Genomic DNA, 22,975 nt, shown 5'->3' with positions numbered 1-22,975 from the left:
AAAGTTGTTTCTTGTCTCTTCACATATTCATCACAATGAATTGGTGCCACGATTCTACAGAAAGGAGCAGTGTTTGATTAAACTGCCCACCTTACTAATATCGATCTAATTCATCCTTGACATTGCACGTTATAACTGTAATTCTATAAGCTTTACTACCTCTGTGTCAAATTTGGAATTACAACAATCTAAGCAAAAAATTGAAGATTTCACTTCATACATAAAACCCCACAAAATCAGGGAGTGAATATACTTCAGGAGCTCATTTCTTATACCTAAGACTAGAATTCAACCAAGTCAAAACAAGTATGTAGGAATACTGAATATTAAAAACAAACAAACAAACAAAACAAAACAAGTAAAACAAAACGAACAAAAAAGCATTGTCTCTCAACGTTCTGAACACCTGAAAAACTGCACTTACAACGGGATATTTGAAACACCACGCTCAGTCACTCAGATCATTAGCAGCTCATAAGGAAGAGCTATTTTCATTCTGACTTTAGGATACTGACTGTTAGTCTTTCAGCCCCTACTCTGATGGAATTTTATCAGAGTATAAACGCTGTAAGTATAAACGCTGGAGGTATTTCAGTAGAACCCTAAACATTTCAAACCTCCCTTTCTCTCCCAATACTGAGGGTGAGAGGATTAAGGCCAAAATTGTCACTAGCAACCAAACTGAGACACCTAACTTTTCCATGCTGTTGGTACTCCTACATCTCTTTGCTTCAACAGAACTCATGACAAATTTATTCTCAGAAGTGAATACAGCATAGCCAAAAGAAAGGGAAAGAATCATAAGGTCTCAGAATGCTTAGGAAAGGGACACATTAAATTGCCTTCTATCGATGAGAAGGCCAGTTAGTATAATGACCAAGAAATCACATGGACTGCTTAGCAAAGACAAAAAGATGAGAAGTTTTTTGCTGTTGTTGTTGTTTTGTTTTGTTTTGTTTTTAAGAACAGGGAAGTGAGAAGGACTGCAGGCAGAACACACTAATTGCATTTATACTTGTACTGGGTCTGACTGAGACGTGGAGATAACTTTCCCTGCAGCAGCCCATACAGTGCTGTGCCCTGCATGTGTAGCTAGAGCAGCACTGGTATCACACCAGTGTTGTGTCTGCTGCTGAACAATGGCGCAGCATCAGGACTCCCTCCAAGCCCCAAGAGCCAGCAGGCTGGGAGTGGGCAAGAGGTGGGGAGGGAGCAGCTGACCTAAACCAACCAAAGGGATATTCCATGCCATATGGTGTCACACACTCAGCAATAAAAGGTGGGAAAAGGGAAGGAGAGAGGGGGCTCTCGTTATGCAGACATCTGTCCTCCCAGACAACCGCTACATGTATTGAAGCCCTGCTTCCTAGGACATGGCCGAACATCACTTGTTGATGGGAAGTAGAAAATAATTTCTCTCTCTGTACTTCTGTGCAGCCTTTGCTTGTGTTCTTTTTTGTTTGTTTGTTTGTCCCCTCTTCCTTTTCCCTTTAATTAAATTATCCTTATCTCAGCATACGAGCTTTTTTTTTCTTTCCAGCATACTTTCATCTCCGCCTCTTCTGAGGAGGAGGTAGGATAAGGGTGGTTGTGGTGGAGCTCAGCTGCCCAGCAAAGTAAAACCACCACAGTCTTCCACCACAGCCTTTTTTGGCACCCAATGTGGGGCTTGAGGAATTTGAGATAAGGATGATAGTTCAGAGAACTAATGGGCAAAACATGGACTGGATGTTGTTGATGAATGTAATAGTTGTGAAGAATTTAAGAAAGTAATACTTGTGAAGAATGTGTTGTAGTAATGTGGTGAATGGACAAGGGGTAGAGTTAGTGTAAATTGTCAAATTTGTGATGGTAATATGTCTCTTACAGCGTGGGGAATTTTTTCTTTTTGATGCAAATGAACTTTGTGAAGACTATGATGATTATGATTATTCTTAAATACACTTTTCACAGAGATGAGCTGTGGGTTTACGTGGCAAGGTTTTGGTAGTGGGGTGGCTGCAGGGGTGGCCTCTGTGAAGTTGCCCTATGTTAGATAAAGGCCAGTTTCAGCTGGCTCTAAAGGGACCCACTGCTGGCCAGAGCCTAGCCAATAGGCAATGCTGGTTGTGCCTCTATGAGAGCAAATTTAAGAAACGGGGGAAAAAAAACTGCTGGACAACAGCAGCTGGGAGAGCGAGGACTGAGAAGCAGCCCTGCAGACCCCAACGTCAGTGCAGCAGGAGGGCAGGAGGTGCCCTAGGCACAGAGCAGCAGTTCCCCTGAGGCCTGTGGAGAGGCCCCTGGTGGAGCAGGCTGTCCCCCTGCAGCCCATGGGTCCCACATGGAGCAGATCTCCACGCTGCAGCCCATGGAGCAGGTGGATGTGGCTTGGAGGAGGCTGCGGCCCATGGAGAGCCCCCGCAGGCGCAGGCCCTGGGAAAGAGCTGCAGCCTGTGGAGAGGAGCCCACGCAGGAGCAGGGGGCCTGGGGGGAGCTGCTGCCAGCAGGGAACCTGTGCTGGAGCAGTTTGCTCCTGGGGGATGGACCCCGTGGGACAGAGCCTTGTGGGAGCAGTGCTTGAAGAGCTGCTGCCTGTGGGCAGTCCCCGCAGGCTCAGTTTGGGAAGGACAGCATCCTGTGGGAGGGACCCACATGGAGCAGGGGCAGAGAGTGACCATGAACGAGCAATGGAGACAAAGCATTAGGGACTGACCACAGCCACCATTCCCCTGCACTGCTTGGAGGGAGGAGGTGGAAGAGGGTGGATGAGAGGAAAATGCTTTTAGTTTCTGTCTGTTTGTTCTTGTTTCTCAATGCTCTAGCTTGTTAGTGATGGGTAATAAATGTCTTTAATCTCCCTATGTTGAGTCTGTTGTGCCTGTTACAATACTTGTTGTGTGATCTCCCCATCCTTGTCTCAACTGTCAAGCCTTTTTTGTGTCTTTTCTCCCCCTTCCCTGTGAGGAGGGGGAGTGAGAGAGTGGTTATGGTGGAGCTCAGCTACCCAGCTGAGTAAAACCACCACACTCCCTCACAACGATCTGAATCACTTCTACCCAATTTTACTGTTCTGAAGGGAAGATATAGGAAAAGACAGCAGCAAGAAGAGAAAAGCAAAAGTTTGATGCAAGGCAAGGAAAACCAAAGGTCTCACAATACAGGACAAAATAAAAACCCTTTTCCTTTTCCAGTTCCAGCTCCAATGTGTTTCTTCATCTAACGCTAAGAATAACATTCCTCTTTGATTTCCAAGGCTTTCATCCTGACCTCTCAGTGTCTCCCCTTCGTTTTCCACAGTTCTGATGTTCACGAAATGTCAATTTAATCTTCACCATGCCCTGTCCCCTCTGCTAAGACTGCTGTTCCGAACTCTTTCTACAATCAGGAAGGCCACCTTGCATAAGCTTGCTGTAAGGGTATGAACAAGGAGTGTTTGCTCCTTTATGAGTATCTAGTCAAGGAGCTTTTCCAATGCAACAAGGGATAATAAGAAAGGGAGGCAGTGATAGGAATCAAGTCTGGTGAGTCACATTAACTTAGTAGAGCAGGTGAGAATGTAGGAATGTTTATTCCAGCAGGGTTATCTGATTAAGGACTTCTAAGTTGGTAGACAATCACAAGAAACAAACTTCTCAGTCAAACTATTTGGTGGGCTAACAAGCTACAGGCACCACTTGCAGGAAGGATGAACGTTGTAGCTGGTAAGAATCACAGGGCCCCAGACTGGAATGATGCAGGAAACTGCAGAGCTCTGCAAAGGCATAAGGGACGTAGAAGGAGAAGAGCAAACAGGTAGAACAAAAGGGGAATACATAGGAAAGAGTATAAAAGGGCTGGCTGGCTGCATGTAAAACAGGGCCAGTCACACTTGTCTGGCCAAGCCCTACAACTGAATCATTAAATCTTTTCTTAACTCTGTATTCACACTATTTTTCCTGTGTGTGTGCTGCAAGGCAGGCCTGGGATCTGGGCAGGGATATTGGGTGTACAGAGGGGCCAAGCTGGTACTCAAAGGATCAATGAATGTGTGTGTTTTGAACCTTGACAGTGCTTCATGTGTGCCTGTACTAGTAAACTCCCTTCACTACCAGCCAGAGAGGAGGAAGGGATCTTGGCTGCCTACATCTGTTTTACGTGAGTCTCGCTGAAGGCAACCCTCGGCTGGGCAGCCTGTGTGAGCAGCTTGTCAACGTCCCATCTCTGTGTGTGCCTGGGATACAAGCTCAGCTTTACTGCGGGTTGAACCTGAAACATGGAAAGCTGCAGCTATACTCCAACCCAGCAGGGCAGAGATTTCAGGCCCACAGGTGACAGGCTGGGCTGCAGGTGACAGGAGAAGCAGTCCTGGGCCAGAGCAGCTGGAGGAGGCAGCCGCCGCCTTTATTCTTTACCTCACTTAATGTTTGCCTTTTAGTAAAACCATATCTCATGGTTAGGACACTTTAGTTTATTGGGACACTGGAGAAAAAACCTCACAGACATTCACTCCCTCAGGCCTGCACCTCAACCACACAGTTTGAGTGGGCAGAGCAAAGAAGCACAGAACTGCATCCTCATGCTACATGGTGTTAGGATTGAAGGTTAAGAGCTGTAATTTGCACTTGTGAATAACTCTTAAGACTTGAGAGTGATAAATGAAAAATCACAAATTTTATGCAATAACTAAAGCTGTTCATCCCCATGAGTTATTTCAGAATGTCTTTTCTTCTTCACAAACTTAAGCTGCTGTTTTTCTCCATCTTATACAGAGTTCATCCAAATTGATACTCATAGTTTATAGGAAGAAATCATCTCCAATCACCAATGATATAACTGCAATCAGTTTCTTGTTTATTTTTATGTTTTCTCTCACTGCTTCTTGGGAATCCTCAATGCTCTTCAAGCTTCCTGAAGCCAAGAAAACTTTACAGAATATCCTTGCAGGGTTTCCAGTATCACCAGCAAGTGAAGAGAGGTGATCCTTCCACTCTACTCAGCATCAGTGAGGTCGTACCTGTAGTACTGTTCCCACCCAGTACAAGAGAGACCTATACATAATGCAACGAGTCCAGCAGAGGGCTACCAAGATCATCAAGGGACTTGAGCACTTTCCTTTGAGGAGAGGCTGAGAACTGAGACTGTTCAGCCCACAGAGGAGGCTCAGGGGGGATTCTCAATGCCTATAAATACCTGAACAGAAGTGCAAAGAAGACAGAACCAGTCTCTTTTCAGTAGTGTCTAGAGCCAGGACAAGAAGAAATGGGCATAAACTGGAACACGGGAGGTTCCGTCACATTATCGGGAAGCATGTCTTTACCATGCAAGTGATAGAGCCCTGGCATAGGCTGCCCAGAGAGGTTGTGGAGTCTCCTTCCTTGCAGATCTTCAACAGCTGCCTGGTCATCGTCCTGGGCAGCCTGCTCTGGGTGCCCCTGCTTGGGCATAGGAATTGGACCAGAAAGCCTCCAGAGGCCTTAAACACATTACCCATAATTACCAGTCTTAAATCCGCAATTTTAGGGAATTCTAGTAATGTACATCTACCATTTTGTGTTGCTGTCATAGAGCACAGGATTCTATTGCGTTACTTCTACTCATTCATTGGTTGCCTCATGTATTTTAAGGAGCAGGTAGGAGCGAAGGTGTGCATCCTTTTGTGTTAAGGGGAAAGATCCTGTCACAATTGGCTTGTGGTCCATGGCAGAGACCTCTTATTTTATTTTCATGAAATGAGAGAAGTAGTAACTTGGTAGTATGCCTGGTAGTTTTCTCCTTTTCTCTTTAAGTCCTTCCACTTTTAGAAAGAAAAAAAAAAACAAAAAAAAACAAGACTCCAACCATTTTTGTCTGTTCTATAACTTGCTATTTTTCATATCTAGTTTTATCACTTTACCTCCTTTCCTGTTATTTTAACATTACAAAATGCATCTTTGCCTTCTCCAATATTCCTTAATTATTAATTGCATTTATAAATAAAGGATGAATTCAAACCACTGCACTTTTGAAGCTTGCAGAAAACAGAAAGAACACATAACCCACAGACACTTCTAAAACTAGCACAACATAAGTATAAAATAAGCTACAAAAGACAACGTTAAGTAGGAACGTACCCTGCTTGTGGGTTCACCATTCCCAGTGAGTTTTTATGCGCTGGTGATAATGTCTGAATTTTGCTCCCACTGGACCCAGACGAAGACAGTGCTTTACCTGAAGAGGCACCTTACAGTTTAAAGTAATAAGGGAAATACAAGAAAGCATAAGATCCTGTTACTGGAATGATACTTTTAACAATATATTTATTGTAAAATTCAAAACAAGAGTTTTAGAAATATTATACATTATACACATATAATACATACTTCTTGTATTAAAAAGTAACAAAATACTAGCACAAAACAAGTATGTTTCCAAAAGTGTATAGCAAATATGTAATTGGGAAAAAATATTCTAATAATTGAATCTGTTTCTTCAGAAAGAAAAAGGAAAGAAGTCTAGAATAAGTAAATGTACATACTGAACCTTATTGTATCAGAAAAAAGAATAAATCTGCAAAATATTTTTATAAATTTATGATTACATTCAGCGTACAAATTTAGTAGAGAATACAGCAATAGAAAAAATCTGATGTAAAAAGACCAGAAGTAGATACAATCATGCATTACTTCACAGAATGATTTTGCAGGTGAGCCCTACATGCTTAATAGTCTTGTTGGATAGGGGCCAATCTGTGGCCATTCCATTTGTTTACTTATTTTGCAAACAAATGCTTACAGTTCAACAATAAATTTGGATGGGGCTTTGGCCAACCTGTCTAGCGGGAAGTGTCCCTGCACATGGCAAGGGAGTTGGAACTAGATGATGTTTAAGGTCCCTTCCAACCCAAAGCATTCTGTGATAGACATCATATACATAGTTAAAAAAAAAAAAAAAAAAAAAAAACAGGTTACGAAAAACATTGATATAAAAATGGTATCTTTAAAGACAAAAGCCATCTTATCCTGTCATGAAACACTAAGCTCCTCCTGTGAAATTTTTACTCCTTCATTTTAAATCACTGGGCAACACTGTAGAAATCCTTCCAGCTATTATACAATTTTCACAACATAGTTTGATAGCTAGTATTTAGAAAATAAATGCAAAATTGCTAACATTAATTTCTTACCTACAACTGTTTTGCTAACACCACTTGGCTGTGGTAAGCGTGATGATGATGGTGTTGATCCTGCAGAAGGTGCCTTCTTAACTGCAGCAGGCTTGTACTGTAACAAAATACAGCCTAGAAATTTAAGCAATTAAATCAAACTATCTATGTAACATGATAGGTAGTTATCTTAGGCATGCTGAGAAAGCAAACTATGATTACTTAGTAACTAACTTGTTTCTGGTACAGGGGTCACACAGTTTCTGCTGGTCTGGTTTATTATAAAAGAAATTATACTAGTAGGAAAGATTGTCCAACTTACTGGTTTTGTTTTTTTTTTGTTGTTGTTGTTGGTTTTTTTTTCATTTAACTGCATGTTTTGTGTTTTTTTTTTCCACTTTTCTACTGCTTTTACTTTTTTCCATACATATCTCACAAGCTTATCATTACCACCTCATAACTTGATAATTTTAAAAAGAATATTCAAGGGCAAAATCATTTTTGCCTGCTCTCATGTGTGCTCTCAGCCAGTCCAACATACTTCAGAATAAAGTGCAAGAATCACTGGACTAACTGCTTTTGTCTGTTTACTCTTCAAAGCTTCCAGAAAAAGTTTCGCCACCAACTGAAGACACACACACTTTAATCCTTCATTTGTTTTAATCACAACTTAACTATTGCAATTCTTACCCTGATTTGCTTGAATTCTCTAAACCTCTATTTAGACAAAAATATAATAATTCTGTACCTTTATTTGTTTAGTTTGGAGAAGAGAAGGCTCAGGAGAGACCTTATTGCTCTCTATAAACTACCTGAAAGGAAAGTGTGGGGAGCTGGGGGTTGGCCTCTTTGCACAGGTAACTAGGGATAGGACTAGAGGGAATGGTCTCATGGTCTCGAGTTGTGCCAGGGGAGGTTCAGGTTGGAAACGAGGAGAGATTTCTTCTCAGAAAGAATAGTCAGGCATTGGGACGGGTTGCTTAAGAAAGGTTGGATGTCGTACTTAGGGACATGGTTTAGCGGGTAATATTGGTGGTAGGTAGACTGTTGGACCACATGATCCTGGACACCTTTTCCAACCTTAATGATTCTATGATTTTTATTTGTCCACTTAAGGAACAGTATTGAACTGGATTCAGAAGACTTGCACAACAGAAATTAAACTCTGTCAACAAAAACTACTTTTACGCTTCCTGCTGCTACCCTTATCTGTCATTTTCACAATTACACTTCCTGCTGTTACCCTTACCTGTCATTTTCACAAATCTCCAAATTACATCTATGACTGTTTTAAGCTTTTCAACTGCTGCCATCTGATTTACAAATCTCCAGTTGCAACTCTCATATGAAACAAAACACCTCTTCCATGCTTTGATTCTAATAAAAGAAAATTTTAGTGTCTAAAACAACAACGTTACACAATAAAATAGTTAATTTAAGGGCAACAAACTATTAATGAAGTTTGATTTTATATCCAATGCAAATTACAATTTAAGAAAAATGTTTTTGTTCACCTGAGTTCTAGTAGGAAGCTTCCCTTTGGTATCAGCTGCCAGTTTCCCCTTATTAGTAATACGTGCTGCTTGTTCCTTACAGAAATTGATGTGTCTGTCGGCTGCATTTTCATTAAATCTCCTTTGACAATATGGACACTGAATGTAATCTTAAAAACATAAAATCCTAACATTAATAATGTGTTTTAACAAGTGTCATTTAAAAACAAACAAACAAAAAACACAAAGTATTTTAAAGACTTCTGAAGACCAACATCAGCCCCAAAGAAAATCAGTATCGCTTAAATCTGAAAACGAAACACGGATTACTAGGGAAAAGATTACTGTCCACATGTAACACACCAGGCTGATGGATAAGAAGGACAAGAGTGGTTGAGAATCAGAAACAACTTATGTAAAATCAGAAACGCATTGAGAGATGCTACTGAGCAAGGAAGGTGACCAAAGAGGTAGGTGGACATGGCTGGGAATTCAGCTATCAGGAAGTAGAGAAGAGAAGAGGTTTAATAAAGAATCACAAATACAGTTCAGTTTGTTCAAGATATGAAAGTACGTTAAAACCTTTCCCATACAGATAAGCTAAAGAAAACAAATTATCTTTCCTCTGGCAATTTTGAAAGAACTGAGTAATACCAACTGAAATACTGGAAATGACCATTTAAAAATAAATTAATAGAACCAGAAATATAACAAGATGACCTGAATCAAAGAAAACACAGCCAAAATTAGGAGACAGGATAATTGGTGTCTGCATTATTTTTTCCCCCGAGATAAATTTAGTCATACTATGAAGAGTAATGCTTGCAGGAAATATTAACTTTGGGGGGGAAAACAAAAACAAAACGAAAGGCTAAGTATTTAAAATCCTAAAAAATCCCTCATCTGTGGGTTGGAAATGTACCCCTTAAAACATACTGCCTGTCAACAGTAAAGTATTTGGACTGCAGTTTCAGATAGACATTTTACTGCTTAGAGATATGAATTTTGAATTAATTCCTCAGAATATGGTATTCTAAATCATAAACATCAACTTTGGAAGAGCTGAACACAAACGCAGCAGTTTAAATTAGTATGTTCCCAGGTGATTTTAGAAATTTATTAAAGAAAACAAAGATTCAACAGTCATTGCCTCCAGAATGAATTAGACATTATACAATCCAAAATAAGATTGAGATTACATGTTACTACTCCATATACAGCTGATCTAGTTTAAATAGTTAGCCCTTACAATAAACAAAATTTCAAATAGGTCAAATGTTTAATGTCTGGCAAACTATGAATCATGACTCAAGAAGGCCACGGGAAGAACACAGCCTTCACAGAAGCGATGGCATGGGAACCTCATATGATAACAGCAATCGTTTATTTTTACATAAACTCCACTACCGTCAGAACACTCAAACATAAACTGTACCTTAATAGATGGAAAGTCAGAAGTAAAAGAACTAATAACCATGATCAAACTATGACAGGCCCAGACAGAAAATAAAAAAAAGTAATATTAATAAGAAGAAATCCATGAAGCAAGCAACTATGGAAGCCCCTAGATTATAAAAAAAAGGCCATTTGTAACTAGGGCAGGGCTGAATTCCCACAGAAGACCTCCAAAGCCCACTGAAGTAAATAGATCAGACAATAAAGGATTAACATGTACTCTTAAGTATGAGGATTTTATGTTCATCCTCTGTAAAATGCTTAGCACCAGACAGCCACCTGGCTATTACAGTTGCAGTATGGTTGAGAATGGAAGTGGTATCTGGAGATATCTGGTCCAACCCCCTGCTCAAGCATGGACACCTGGAGCAGTTTGCCCGGAGCCAGACAATACAGTCAGTACAGAAGAACTGTTAAGATTCAATATAAGCATTATACAAACTAATCAAATTAAAAACAGGCAGTATACATATACAGCCAAGTTCAATGTAAATAGGGCTGAACGTTCTCAACATCTTCAGGCTATTCTGCACTATTTCTATAGAAAATCCAATCCAGTGGCCTTCTCTGATGGAGTGACTGCATCAGTCAACATGGGAAGACCAACTGAATTATTTTATGATTATCCCTAAGCAGATGCTGTCTTGTGACTGGCTAGCATCCTTTGTAGTTTTCAGTACATTGCAATGAAATACAATAATCTTTATGAACTCACTAATACTGTGTTCCAAAAAAAATCCATTTCAATTCAAATTTTTACGAATTGTTTAAATTACAAAAAAGTCTTTAAGAAACTCAATTGTTTTACATACCAGGGTCATATGATGGCGGAGGTGGTGGAGGGAGTTTTCCACCATCTTTAAGATTAAGTCCTTTGGCTGCTCGTATAGTTGCTATGAACTCCTCATGCTTTCGTCTCCAATTGGATGGTTTTTTGGGAGGTTCTGGCTAAGAAGCCAAAAAAGAAAGAACTTAATATGTTTGAAGTTCTTACTGTATACATCCTTTATTTTAATACATAATATTATGGTTAAATTTCTTCCAGATCCTACTTGATTTATCATAAATTGCCAGCAGAAACAAACCTTATTATAAAGCATACATATTTTGCCTAAAATGTTCACATGCAGAGTAAACAACCAGAGTAGTTTACATATAGAGTGTAACATACCCGTGGCTTAAGAGGTTTTACTGTGGGAATGTCAGTTCCTTCTGCTCTCTGTCGGCTGGAATCAAACGTCTTCCTTTTCTTTGCAGAAGTTTTTTGGCAAATTGGTCCATGCTTTTTCTATAAGCAGAAGAAATAAAGAAAAATGCAGAATTTTCTCCTGATGAGTACAATCAGACTGCTTTCACTCAAATACTTATGCCAACCATTACTTTTTGAACAGAACTACAGGAATTCACAAATGCATATACATGATCACAAAAACTCAAGAACTGAGGAAGAAAAAAAGGGAGGCACCTGTAAATGTTCCTTGCAAATAAAAAACTGATGGTAGGTAGGCAGCATTTGCATTTTAGGGGCAAAACAGATCAGAGTGTCTGAAATTCATATTAACATTAAGGACAATCCATCTTCTATTGAGACTGAAGAGGAGGGCATTCTGAAGACAACTAGCAGAACACTTCAATTACTAGATAAGATAGCATGATGCTCAGGCTTACATTTGCAGAGACCAGGAATAATTCTGTGGGGCCAGAGCAGATACTTTTATAAGGACCCTAATTTTCAGAATATGATGGGATGCTGAAATAAAATTCACCTTCTTTTAAGGAACTTAAGAATTCCAGCTGTCTCGGTTTTTAAGTATTTGAAAAAACAAACATCTAGATTTACTTTATTTAGCTATACTAACCATTGCTTAACTCTTGTTAACTTATCAGACCTGGAAGCCAACAGTACTCATGCTACTTACCAGTGCTGCTGGAAAGAAAGTCCTTCCACAAATCCTACATGGCAACAGATCTCCAGTCTGCACTGTAACCTCACCTTTAAAAAAAAAAAAAAAAAAAGGAGAAAAAAATGTAAAAAGCATACTTCTACAAGAATGTTTAAATTTGCAGTAAAAAAAAAAAAAAATCTTCCTGGATTGCTAACCTCAGCTGTCACTGTAAAAGTACGCATTCTTTGAACCATGCAGAGGCTGTGCAGATCAGAAAGGGAAAGCTAATATGCAAGTCCTTACATACTTTTCGAAGCAGTCAGGCCCAGTAACAAGTTGGCATGAATTCTAATGATTTACAACATGACACTCTGCACTTTTAAAGAGATGTCTGCATATCAGCATGCATATGACTGATTCACTGTGTGTCATATCGACAGCTCAAACAGACATGGAGAGCAATGATACTGGATATTTCTGGGTCTTTGAAAGAGAATCACCTGTTACAGCATCAAATGGAAGCCACATCCCATTACTTATTTCTATTAAGTTAAACTATTTCACTTGCTCTTCAAAAGAAAAATTCTTGAAGGCTCTTTTTACAATCCACTTTATACGGGTTATTACTGATGGTTTACATAAGCATTTCAGAAGTGGCAATTCAAGCACTGGTACAAAAATGTAAACATTATACTTGACATACAACTGGTTTATAGAAATAGATAAAAGACTAACAAGCCAAAGTATCCGAGTCTAGGCAAGCAGGTATATTCATATAGTATGCATTAAGCAATGGAATTGTGTAAGAGATGAAAACTGCATAGTTTCCAGATGACAGGTATCTACTATATTTAGTACTGTACAAGAGCTGTAGAAATATTTTTATACCATGTGTATACATCTATCAAGAGGCAGTAAATCTGGATCAAGTTTAAGACTGGTTAGACTGAGTACAGAGGAAGAAACTGACATTTGCAGATGATACAGCTCTCTCTATTTATCCTGGAAAAACAGAAGCACTTTCTATAGACTTGTACTTCAGGCAAACTAATGGTTGAAACTATAAAAGTTAAGAACATCGGGAAGTTCAAAGGTTTGATCATTTTTTGTTCCCGATTCCTCAGTGGAAAACCATTTTCCAGCTAAACATACATACTTGTCAATTAACTGTAGAACCAATCCTAAAAACAAACAAACAAACTAACTAACTAACAAAATGTTGCAAGGCAAGCAAATGCAGATTCAGGCAGCCATGGTTCCCCAGAAATACATTTTTTTCCCCAAATTTGAAGGCTAAAATTGAATAAGATTTCTGGTACTAATACGTAACTATTACATCTATTCCTGTCTTTTTCAATTACTCAAATGAAATACATTATCAGTATGTAAACATGCATGATGTATCAATTGTATCAATATAGTACAACAAGTTTTAAGAACAAGTCATACAAAATGCGTTCTGCAGTTTAACACATTTCTGTTCATACCATATTTTCATTATTTATACACCTTCTCCATGTAGACATGAATAGGCTCCTATCACACCGTAGCAGGACTGCACTGACAGCAATTTTGAGTCCTAAAGCTGAAGTCATAATTAAACTTCCTTTTCTGTCATCTAAATGCAAGCATATTTACGTGCACACAAGTAAGGGGAAACTAGGAAAGAGAAGACATTGCAGATAAATCTTGATTTCCTTCTGTTCTTGCATCTGACTTATATTTTCATGTTAGCAACACTTAATGGGAACTTCTTTTTTCCCCTCTCTATTTTAAATAATCATGTCTGAATTTTTTTCCAAAGGCCTCTTTCTTTAAAAATCTCAAACACGAGCACATTAGTCACAAGTAGTAACATGCAAGTTGCTCGTACATAGTTCAGATGGCTGGAACCTGCCCTCATCTTTTTTTTTTTTTTTTCCAAGGGTGAAGTTGGAATGGCATAGGCTTTCCTCAATTCTCCCAATCAAAAAATACAAGGTATGTACTCTTAATAATGCTAGCAGACATCACTGCAAAGTCTTGTTAAAAAGAAGAAAAAACACAACACCTTTCTATTATCACATTATTCTAATTTAATTCTCAGCTTTGCAGAAATTACCAACAAGTAAGAGATGTATTTCAGGGAAATACAAAGTGATGCCACTTGCGACTTTAATAAAGTAGCTGAAATAAATCACAAATAGTGATCTTAAAATCAGGTCCATAATACAAGTTTAACAATTTGAAAGAATTATTTCAAATATCTGCCTTAGTAAATGAAGAATGGATTTCCACCCCATTCTTCTATTCACTCAACTCTGGAATTCAAGTTTGCATTTAAAATCCCCATGGAAAAAAAAAAAAAAAAAAAGGTAAAAAAAAAGAAAAAAAAAGTAGTGCTCTAGGTGATCCTGCTTGGCAGGGGAGTTGGACAAGGTGATCTTCAGAGGTCCCTTCTAACCTCGGCCATTCTGAGACTTGATAGACGCTCAGTGCTCTAGCAGTATTTACACACGACATACCAACACGTAGTAAGGAAAGCAAGTTAGCACTCCCTGCAGCTACAGTTACAGAGCTGTACTTCCCTGAAGCATTCCATGCTGCCAGGCAAAGCTATGTTTTCCAGGAGCTGTTGCTACTGCCACCCCTTTCCTCCCCATAGTACAGATCACTGACCCAAAACCAAAAGGAAGTTACTTTAAAAAAAAAAGTTGAAGCTGTACTGAAAATGGGAAGCCCACAGTTGCTTAGATCCGCACACTCATCCCTTCATTCCTTTCTCATTTTCGCCTTCTTTAAAGTAAAAAAAAAAAAAGAAAGAAAATTCATAAAATCTTAACATTTCTCTCTCCTGGGCTCCAAGTCTTCCCTTACAAAGAGGTGAGCTACAACAACAAGAAACGTGGTAATTTTAAAACAAAACATGGGATTGAAATTGTTAAAGTTGGAAAAGAGTTGGTAGAAAGCTTTTTTTTTTCTGAAGACATTCATGTTACATACCTAATGCAGTCAGTCTGTATACTCGTTACACAGAAGCTATGTAAGTAACGAGTGACACAAATGAACAAAATAAAGGAGAGAAAAATGCTTACACATTTTTTCAGTTAAAAGTTACTATTTCATACACTAGCAATAAAGAGGATAATCTGGCACTTAGGGACATGGTTTAGTGGGTGATATTGGTAGTATGGCAATGGTTAGACCAGGTAATCTTGAAGGTCTCTTCCAACCTTAATGATTCTACGATGATTCAAAATAGTAGTGTGTAAGCAATTACAGTTGGCCAATTTCTTATACTAGGACTGAGTTTCTGTATCCGAGTAATTTTCTGTTATTACAAGCAACATTGTGTGGTAGGTACCACCCTATTCATTATTATTATTTTAACTGCAAAACAGCCATTTTGGTACACGGTAACTTCTGTGCGCACCTACCTGCTTACACCAGAAAGCACATGGAAATTAGGTCTGAAGATGCATCTTGCTTCTGTTCTTTTCCATAAAGAACAGAATGAAATTACCTCAAAACCAGTGCTAAAAACAAACCCAGAAAACAAGATAAGAGGTGGGGGGCAGTCCCTGTCACCGAGGGGCAGCCTTTCTCTTTCCTCCTGTAGTCAGCTCTGGTGAGACCACACCTCAAGTGCTGTGTTCAGTTTTGGGCCCCTCACTTCAAGAAGGGCATCGAGGCCCTGGAGTGTGTCCAGAGAAGGGCTAGCTGCGAAGCTGATGAAGGGCCTGGAACACAAGTCCTATGAGGGGCCACTAAGGGAGCTGGGGTTTTCTAGTCTGGAGGCTCAGGGGAGACCTTATTGCTCTCTCCACAACTACCTGACAGGAAGGTGTGGGGAGCTGGGGGTCAGCCTCTTTGCACAGGTAACTAGGAACAGGACTAGAGGGAATGGCCTCAAGTTGCACCAGGGGAGGTTCAGATTGGAAATGAGGAGACATTTCTACTCAGAAAGAGCAGTCAGGCACTGGGATGGGTTGCCTAGGGAGGTGGGGGCATCACCGTCCCTGAGGGCGTTCAAGGAGAGGTTGGATGCTTGGGGACATGGCTTAGTGGGTGACAGTGGTGGTAAGGGATGGTTGGACCAGATGATCTTGAAGGTCTTTTCCAACATTGATTCTATGATCTTTTTCATTGAAATTAATTATTTTTGGCCATAGTTTTCCAGCACAACTATGATAACAAAAAAAAAGCAGTAAGAACATAAAAATCTTATCCTGAGTGTTTTTAGCCTGATAAAATGAAAAAGGAGTAAACAAAGGTAAAAAAATGTATAGCTGAAAACTTTGGGATTTCTAGGAGAAAAAAATGAACTGATTTATTTCTTTTATCTCCCTAATCAACAGTTAGAAGAAACAGGTTGTATTGAGATCACTAATAACTTCAGGAAAGTATTCTCTGAAGTGGCAACTGAAAATTTAGCAGTGGATGGTTGAATTTAGAAGTCTTAGAGAACTCTTTTCCTGATATGCCATTCCTCAGTACATATAAGCCTCCCAAATGATAGCAAATAAGGATAAATCATACGAGCAACAAATTTGCTAAGGAGCACTAGCTTACTCTTCTAGTACTTCATACGTCCTCCGGGTTGTATGAGGAATACAACCCTGAAGATGAATCAGGAATTCACTAGCCAGCTTCATGGCTGTGCCTTGGAAATCCCTCCTGCCATGGCTACTTTCCAATGCAGAGATTGCCCTTATTTTGGTTACACAACCACAGAAGACCCAAAAACCAAGACCCAGCAGCTACATTTCCCTTTCCTTTCCCCATTTGTAACATCACTTATCATGAGCAGTTTACATGCTGGTGTTAAACATGAATAAATTTAGGTAACTTAGAGAAGGACATAATTATTACCGTTTAGATAAACACACTTCAGGAGAAGAGAATTAGGTTCAGAATGGTTATGTCTATACCAACTCAAGAAGTATTTCTGTTGAAGTGATGCCAGCACTATGATGCACAGTTTTATACCCTACTCTCCTACTGCCTGTCTGAAACCAGCTCTTAAAAAGAGAGTTCAACTTACTAAGATGTTGGCTGTCCAAATTAAACAAATTGACTGGGAGTTTTATTACCAACACTCTTTACTTAATTCTCAGACTCTTACCACCTGTATTTCTGAACTCCTTGTCAGAGCTCTGCCTCCATGAGCTAATTGCTGAGTACAATGATCTTTCATTTTTTTTCCTAACCGCTTGTGGGGAAGTTACTGAACGCTTTCCTTTTGAATATGGTCACCCATATAGGGCTGTGGGGCAACATATAAGGTTGATCTGATACAGTCAAAGCTAGCACAATACTAGCTCCTACTATCAGGTTTTAGATTTAAGAAGTGTAAACAGACTCCACACCTGGAGGGAGCAGAAGCCTTCAGTACTGCTGAACAGCTATTGACTGAAGTTTCGTCACAGTTTTCTCTTTTGGAAAGCTTCGTGTTCCCATGCTATGTCTGTGCTTAGATACAAAATGCAGAATGCTCCAAAGAAGCAAGGCTGCAGAGATTAAAGCAGCGCTTAGCCTTAATAACAGCATTTTGTCACATTGTGAAAACTGTTTGACTATCCTTCAAAACCTTTAATTTATCTGCAGCAATGACAGTACTAAATGTCTTTGGTCAGACAACTGTGATGTTCAGAACCACCAAGCCTCACTGCGGTCAAACTTGCAGAAACACTCCAGCACAATTTCCAGCTTTAAGATCACCTACTCAAACCCCAGTGGTTTATAACTGTTGAAAGTCAGTAGTCAAAGAGTGCTCGCCAAATTTTTCTGCAATTTTTCATTTATTACTTTTAGCACAACTCCCATCCCATCTCCAAAAGCAAATCATTTTTTCCGCTTAGTTCTGTACACTTCAGGTACAAAAAAGTTTCAGTGCACACCAAGCACCCTCAGTAACTGCGGAACTGCATCATCAAGCCACAGCATCTACGCTGTCATTCTCCAATCTATGTCCTCTAATCAGCACTGACCGGGTTGTATTTTTTTAAATCAACACAGTAACTAACAGCATTCATCACAGAAAAGACCGGTGACAAATAGCATAAACAAGACTCATCCCCAAAAAATACTGATGCAGTGATACAGGTAGTGAAACGCTTGTCCAAACAGCTTAGTACACAAATTTTAATGAGCACCGAATAACAAAAAGATTCATGTACAAAAGTATAAAAAAAGTACACCAACGGTGACTGAAAACAGGATGTTCTGTAAGTTTTTGATATTTTGATAAAGTTATTTCTGAGGTAAAAAAAAAAAATGAAAGAAAAGGACATCAAACTGCTTAACAATGGGCAGTACTTGCAATACATTGCTGAAGACTGTTTGATGGGAATGATTTACCCACCAAGCCAATCCTTCGTAGTCCATGCTAGTTTGTAGGAAGAGTCAGAGAAAGGAAGAGGAAATCATAGTAAGCTCTCTTCCTATTTAAACTTTTTGTATACTTTAAAGTTTTTATGCAATCGGGTTGTTCACAATAAAGAGCAAACCAATCTACTTCTGTCTAATTCTATCTGCACTTAATTTTAGAGAAAAGACTGATGAACTCTTCATCTAATTCTGTATTGACAATGGAGTTTAATCTTGTGTAAACCTGTCACTTCTGCTTCCAAAAGATAACAAAAAGCAGCAAAACTTCAATTTCTTCAAGCTGAAAAGCTTCAGTAAAGCTTTCATAGTACCTCGTATGTTTTTATGTCAGCTCTCCAGCCTGACAATGCAAGTATACTATATTTGTCAAAATTGCTGTTATTGCACTGAACACAAGTCTGATGATGGTAAGTTCTGTATTACTGCCTTGAAAATACTATCAAAGAGAGCCCCACTGCCTCAAAGTGACAACCTGGAGGAGGATTCTATGAAGAAGTTATTTTTGTGACTGAGAAATGAATTGCACGCAGTCAAGAATGGTTGTAATAGCAGCACATGCACAACTCACATCACGGTGTGTTTCCTTCTTCTCTGTCTACCCTGCCTTCTTCCCTTCTTTGTTCGAAGTGTAACTTCTGATGTGAAAACATGCTGATGTCATACTAAGTATCCTTAAAAATAACCAGCTCTCCTGGATCCTCTTCTGTCTAGGACTGTATCTCATGGGATTCTTCAAAGCTGATCCCTAAACAGGTCAGAATCACCTGAAGTCCAGGTTTGTGATCCTGCTTTTTGCCCCACTCACTCTTTTCAGGATCTTTCATTGAACCACCTCATGGTCCCTCCTGCAGGCAAGGGTGCCCCAACTCTCACATCTTGAGCAAACACTTCCTTGTTTGTGGCTGCGAGGTCCCTCAGGAGTGCCTCCTTTTGTCAGCTCCTTGATCACCTGGGTCAGGAAGTTGTTAGCAACACACACCAGAAGCATTGTGGACTGTTTGTGCCCTGCTGTGCCACCCCTCCAGCAGGTAACAGGGTGGGTAAAGTCCCCCATGAGGATCAAGTCCTGTGAATCTGAGGCTCCTTCCAGGTACCTGAAGGAGACTTCACCTTCTTCCTGACCAGGTGGCTTGTAGCAGACACACACGACATGTCCCACATTGGTCTGCCTGCTAACCCTGATCCATAAGCTCCCAGCTGGCTCCTCGCCTGTCCCACAGTAAATCTCCACGTACTCCCGCTGCTCTCCCACATAAAAGGCAGCCTCCCCGCTTGCCATCCAGCTGGTTCTTCCTGAAGAGCCCGTATCCAGCCACCGCAGCGCTGCAGTCGCAACCACCTGCGTGTGATCCCAGAGAGACCGTAGCCCTGTAACTGTGTGTAGACCTCCAACTCTCCCATCTTCCATCATCCTCCCTTCCATACCACTCCCCACGCTGAGTGCTCACATACAGGCACTTGGGAGAGGCACTCAATCATGTCACCTAACCAGAAAAAATCTCTAAGAGCTTCCCCTGTAATGCATACGGAAACACAGCAAAGCCCACAGCAACTAAATAGCGCTATTTGATCGATTTGACTTCTGAATACGTTATTTGGTCTTCTGTTAATGAGCTTTAACATCAACCACTAGCAAGCACGTGACCTGCAAAAAATCAATGTATGGTTAAAGAATTCTGTTTTGGCATCATGAGCTCACTGCCCTCCTGCATTCAGCTGCAAGCACCATGACAGCAGAGCCAGACTGGCCTTCTGGCTCTGACCTTACGCCAAGGCAACTCAGAGCAGCTCCTACTAACTGCACGCATTACTACTACTCAAAAGCACTTGGACAGAACAGTCCCTATCTAAGTCTGCCTGTTTATCAGAATATTGCCTGGTTAACAGACTACAACAGTGTGGTAAAAATAGTGTTGATAATAAGCTCCATCTATAATAATAATAGTACTCAGTATATTATTTTTAAGGAATTTCTTTAAGAAGTAAGCTCTCCTCCATCACCTGTTGAACTCAGCCTTAGAACCAGATTTTAATGAAATGAAACAGTAGCTTTTGATAATAACCACATCATAATGTGCAGGTAAAATACACTCTTTTTCCCACTTCATTTAACCCATTGAGTTCAATGGCGAGATCACGCTAGTTTCTGCAATTTAAGTTAAAAATGCACAGGGATATGATCCACTAGCTCTAAGATGCTAAAGAAACAATAATGTGAAACAGCCGAAGTCCTGTATATGCATTTTACTTCCCTTCCTTTAAAAATGAAATATATTCTTATAACACACTTCCCCCATCACTTCCCCTATCACAGAAGCCTACATTTAGTTTTCAGAATTGTTCTTCAAGTAAAACACTTTGTTTCAGTTTCTACTCCTAAACAAATATTAACAGAAAATATAATTGCCTTGGAAAAAGTAAAAAATGTCCACAGTTATTCAGCATATTAAATGTAAAAATTAGATCACTCAGCAGAGGTGCAATTATCTGTAAAAGAGCAGTTTGATGCAAAGTCATAGTTATAATTGTGCTTTAATAGCTACCAGAGTAACAGATTCTTAAAAATACACATACCTTTTAAAAATATATATACCTTAATAATAGTTTTACATTTCAAAATGTCTTTAGTAGTTTCCAGCTTGCTTATTTCAGAACAGTACCATAAAATTAATTCTGCCTGAAACACACTTTCAGGAAAAAAAAAAAGTAACAAAAAGGCAGAAAGCTCTCTTAAATGCAGCTTCAGAAAATGGCTGCCAAAGTAAGGACACATCCAGAGAGGCAAGACAAAGATGTACACTAAAGGGAAAGCAAACTCACGTTAATATTTTGTTTTCAAACAGAAATAATTTCCTGCAGTATGACAAAAAAAAAAAAAAAAAAAAAAAAAAAAGGAAAGGAGAGTGGGCACTGGCTCTTTCAGAAATTCTGTGAAAGCAAGCATGTATGAGTAAAACCAAGCACACAAAACCCCACAGCAGAACGCCTGAACCATCTGGGGTGGGGCACATCAGCCACAATCAGGGTAAGCAAAGTGTCCAGAGGCAAATGCTATTTCAGCACAGGTCCCAGCTCCTGGGAGACAGTGCTGTACAGCAAGCCTTATTCTTAACAGACCTCCAGGGCACACCCAGATTGCTCAGAGACTAAATGCTTAATCACAGCAGTCCCTGCTTGGCACCCGCAAGGGAAAGCTCTGGGCTGGAGACTGCAGGCTATTTCCTGAGCAAGCAGCCACCCGTCCCTTTCCAGCCACAACCAGCCTGCCCCAGCTGCAGCAGCGGGGGCTGGAGGTGGCCACTGGGGCTGGGCAAACACAGTCACTACCTACCACAGGGAGCTGGACTTTCTCCCTCGGACACAGCTGCCCCGTGCCCTTTATTCCTCAGGCAGCAGCAGCACTGACCGGCTGAGACGGGCTGCGAACAAGTGTGAGAAGAGGCATTTCGTCAGCTCAAGCAGCTGTTGTCGGCATCCTCCCAGAAAAAAAACAACAGACTGGAGAGCAGTCAAACATGCCGATGTGACAGTGACAGCTTCTTCCCTGCCAGCCAGCAGTGACAGCCACAAGCACATGCTAGCCCGTCAAAATTGGTCCTGCCATTCAGCACGTGCTGGACTGCCCAGGACAGGGCTTTTCAGCTCACCTTACTGTATTTTGCAGGCACAGAGAGTCTACCGCTCTAAGCATTTTCACCAGTAAATTAAATTAAAATTGAGATACAGCCAAACACTGAGAAGGTGACAGAGTAACAAACGTCACACTAGGAACATGAGATTTAAGGTTTGAAGTATACATCAGACTTGTCAATTGTAATGACGTGTGCACACTAATTCCTTTTTACAAAGCTCACAATCCTAAATTTCACTTTCAGTATCAGTGTAGTAATACAGCAATGCTGGTATACAGAGAAAATAATAAAGCACACTTTGAAAAAAAAAAAAAAAAAAAAAAAAAAAAGGTGAATTTGGAAAGATACATTTAAGTCACACAGAAACTTACTTTGCTATTTCACTGAACATTTAAACTTGCACACTGCAAGAAAAATGCAATCACAACATCAGAAATATTAATCAGCTTTTAAATGTCACCAGTGCACATCCACAAACCAATTAATACACAGTCAACTCTCCACATTATGGAAAGAATTGTTATTAACTGGGTAAAGTTATTTCTTATTAGAAGCATGCTTGCACAATCAGAAATAGATCCCACATCTATATTGCTGAGCTTCAGAAAATTAATGCACCAGTTCTGGAAGGCTGAAAGCCCAGGCCAAGCATCCCCAGCCTGAGGGGGCCTTCCACAGTCATAAAAACATGCCAGCAGGCTGCAGCCAAAAGCCCAAGTCCTGCCCCCCACCGTAATTACATCCCTCACACTCAGAACTGCCAGCACCAGCTGTACAGATCAGCTCTGGGAATTCATTTTGCTAAGCCCCAACCCAAGACAGGGAATGGGCAGAGACAGATTTCAGGAGCAGCCCATGCTTCAACATGCAATAAATATGACTGTGGAAGTGTGCTCCTAAGTACAGACTTAATCTAAAATGGCAACCAGCAGCAACATTCTGCTGATGCCAGTAAAGCAATAACAACAAAAGCATGATGTCCAAGTGAAATAATTCATTATTGCTATTGGCTTTGCCTTCATTTTCCTTTCTTGAGGC

General features: G+C 40.1%; 1 protein-coding gene across 1 annotated transcript in view; it reads right to left on the bottom strand.

The window, feature by feature from the left end:
* Positions 1–22,975, bottom strand: part of ZC2HC1A (zinc finger C2HC-type containing 1A) — a 41,073-nt gene that overhangs the window by 16,209 nt on the left and 1,889 nt on the right. Inside the window, exons 2-7 of the mRNA XM_084306867.1 lie at positions 11,970–12,043; positions 11,222–11,338; positions 10,863–10,998; positions 8,617–8,765; positions 7,124–7,220; positions 6,072–6,180 (exon numbers count right to left, since the gene is read on the bottom strand). Of these exons, the coding sequence (XP_084162993.1) occupies positions 6,072–6,180; positions 7,124–7,220; positions 8,617–8,765; positions 10,863–10,998; positions 11,222–11,338; positions 11,970–12,043 (682 nt within the window). The remainder of the gene's footprint in view (positions 1–6,071; positions 6,181–7,123; positions 7,221–8,616; positions 8,766–10,862; positions 10,999–11,221; positions 11,339–11,969; positions 12,044–22,975) is intronic.

The sequence above is a fragment of the Netta rufina genome, assembly GCF_964035555.1.
Source record: "Netta rufina genome assembly, chromosome: 2".
Lineage (NCBI taxonomy): Eukaryota > Metazoa > Chordata > Aves > Anseriformes > Anatidae > Netta > Netta rufina.
The sequence above is the reverse complement of the archived record's forward strand: the minus strand, read 5'-3'. Positions and strand labels throughout refer to the sequence as shown.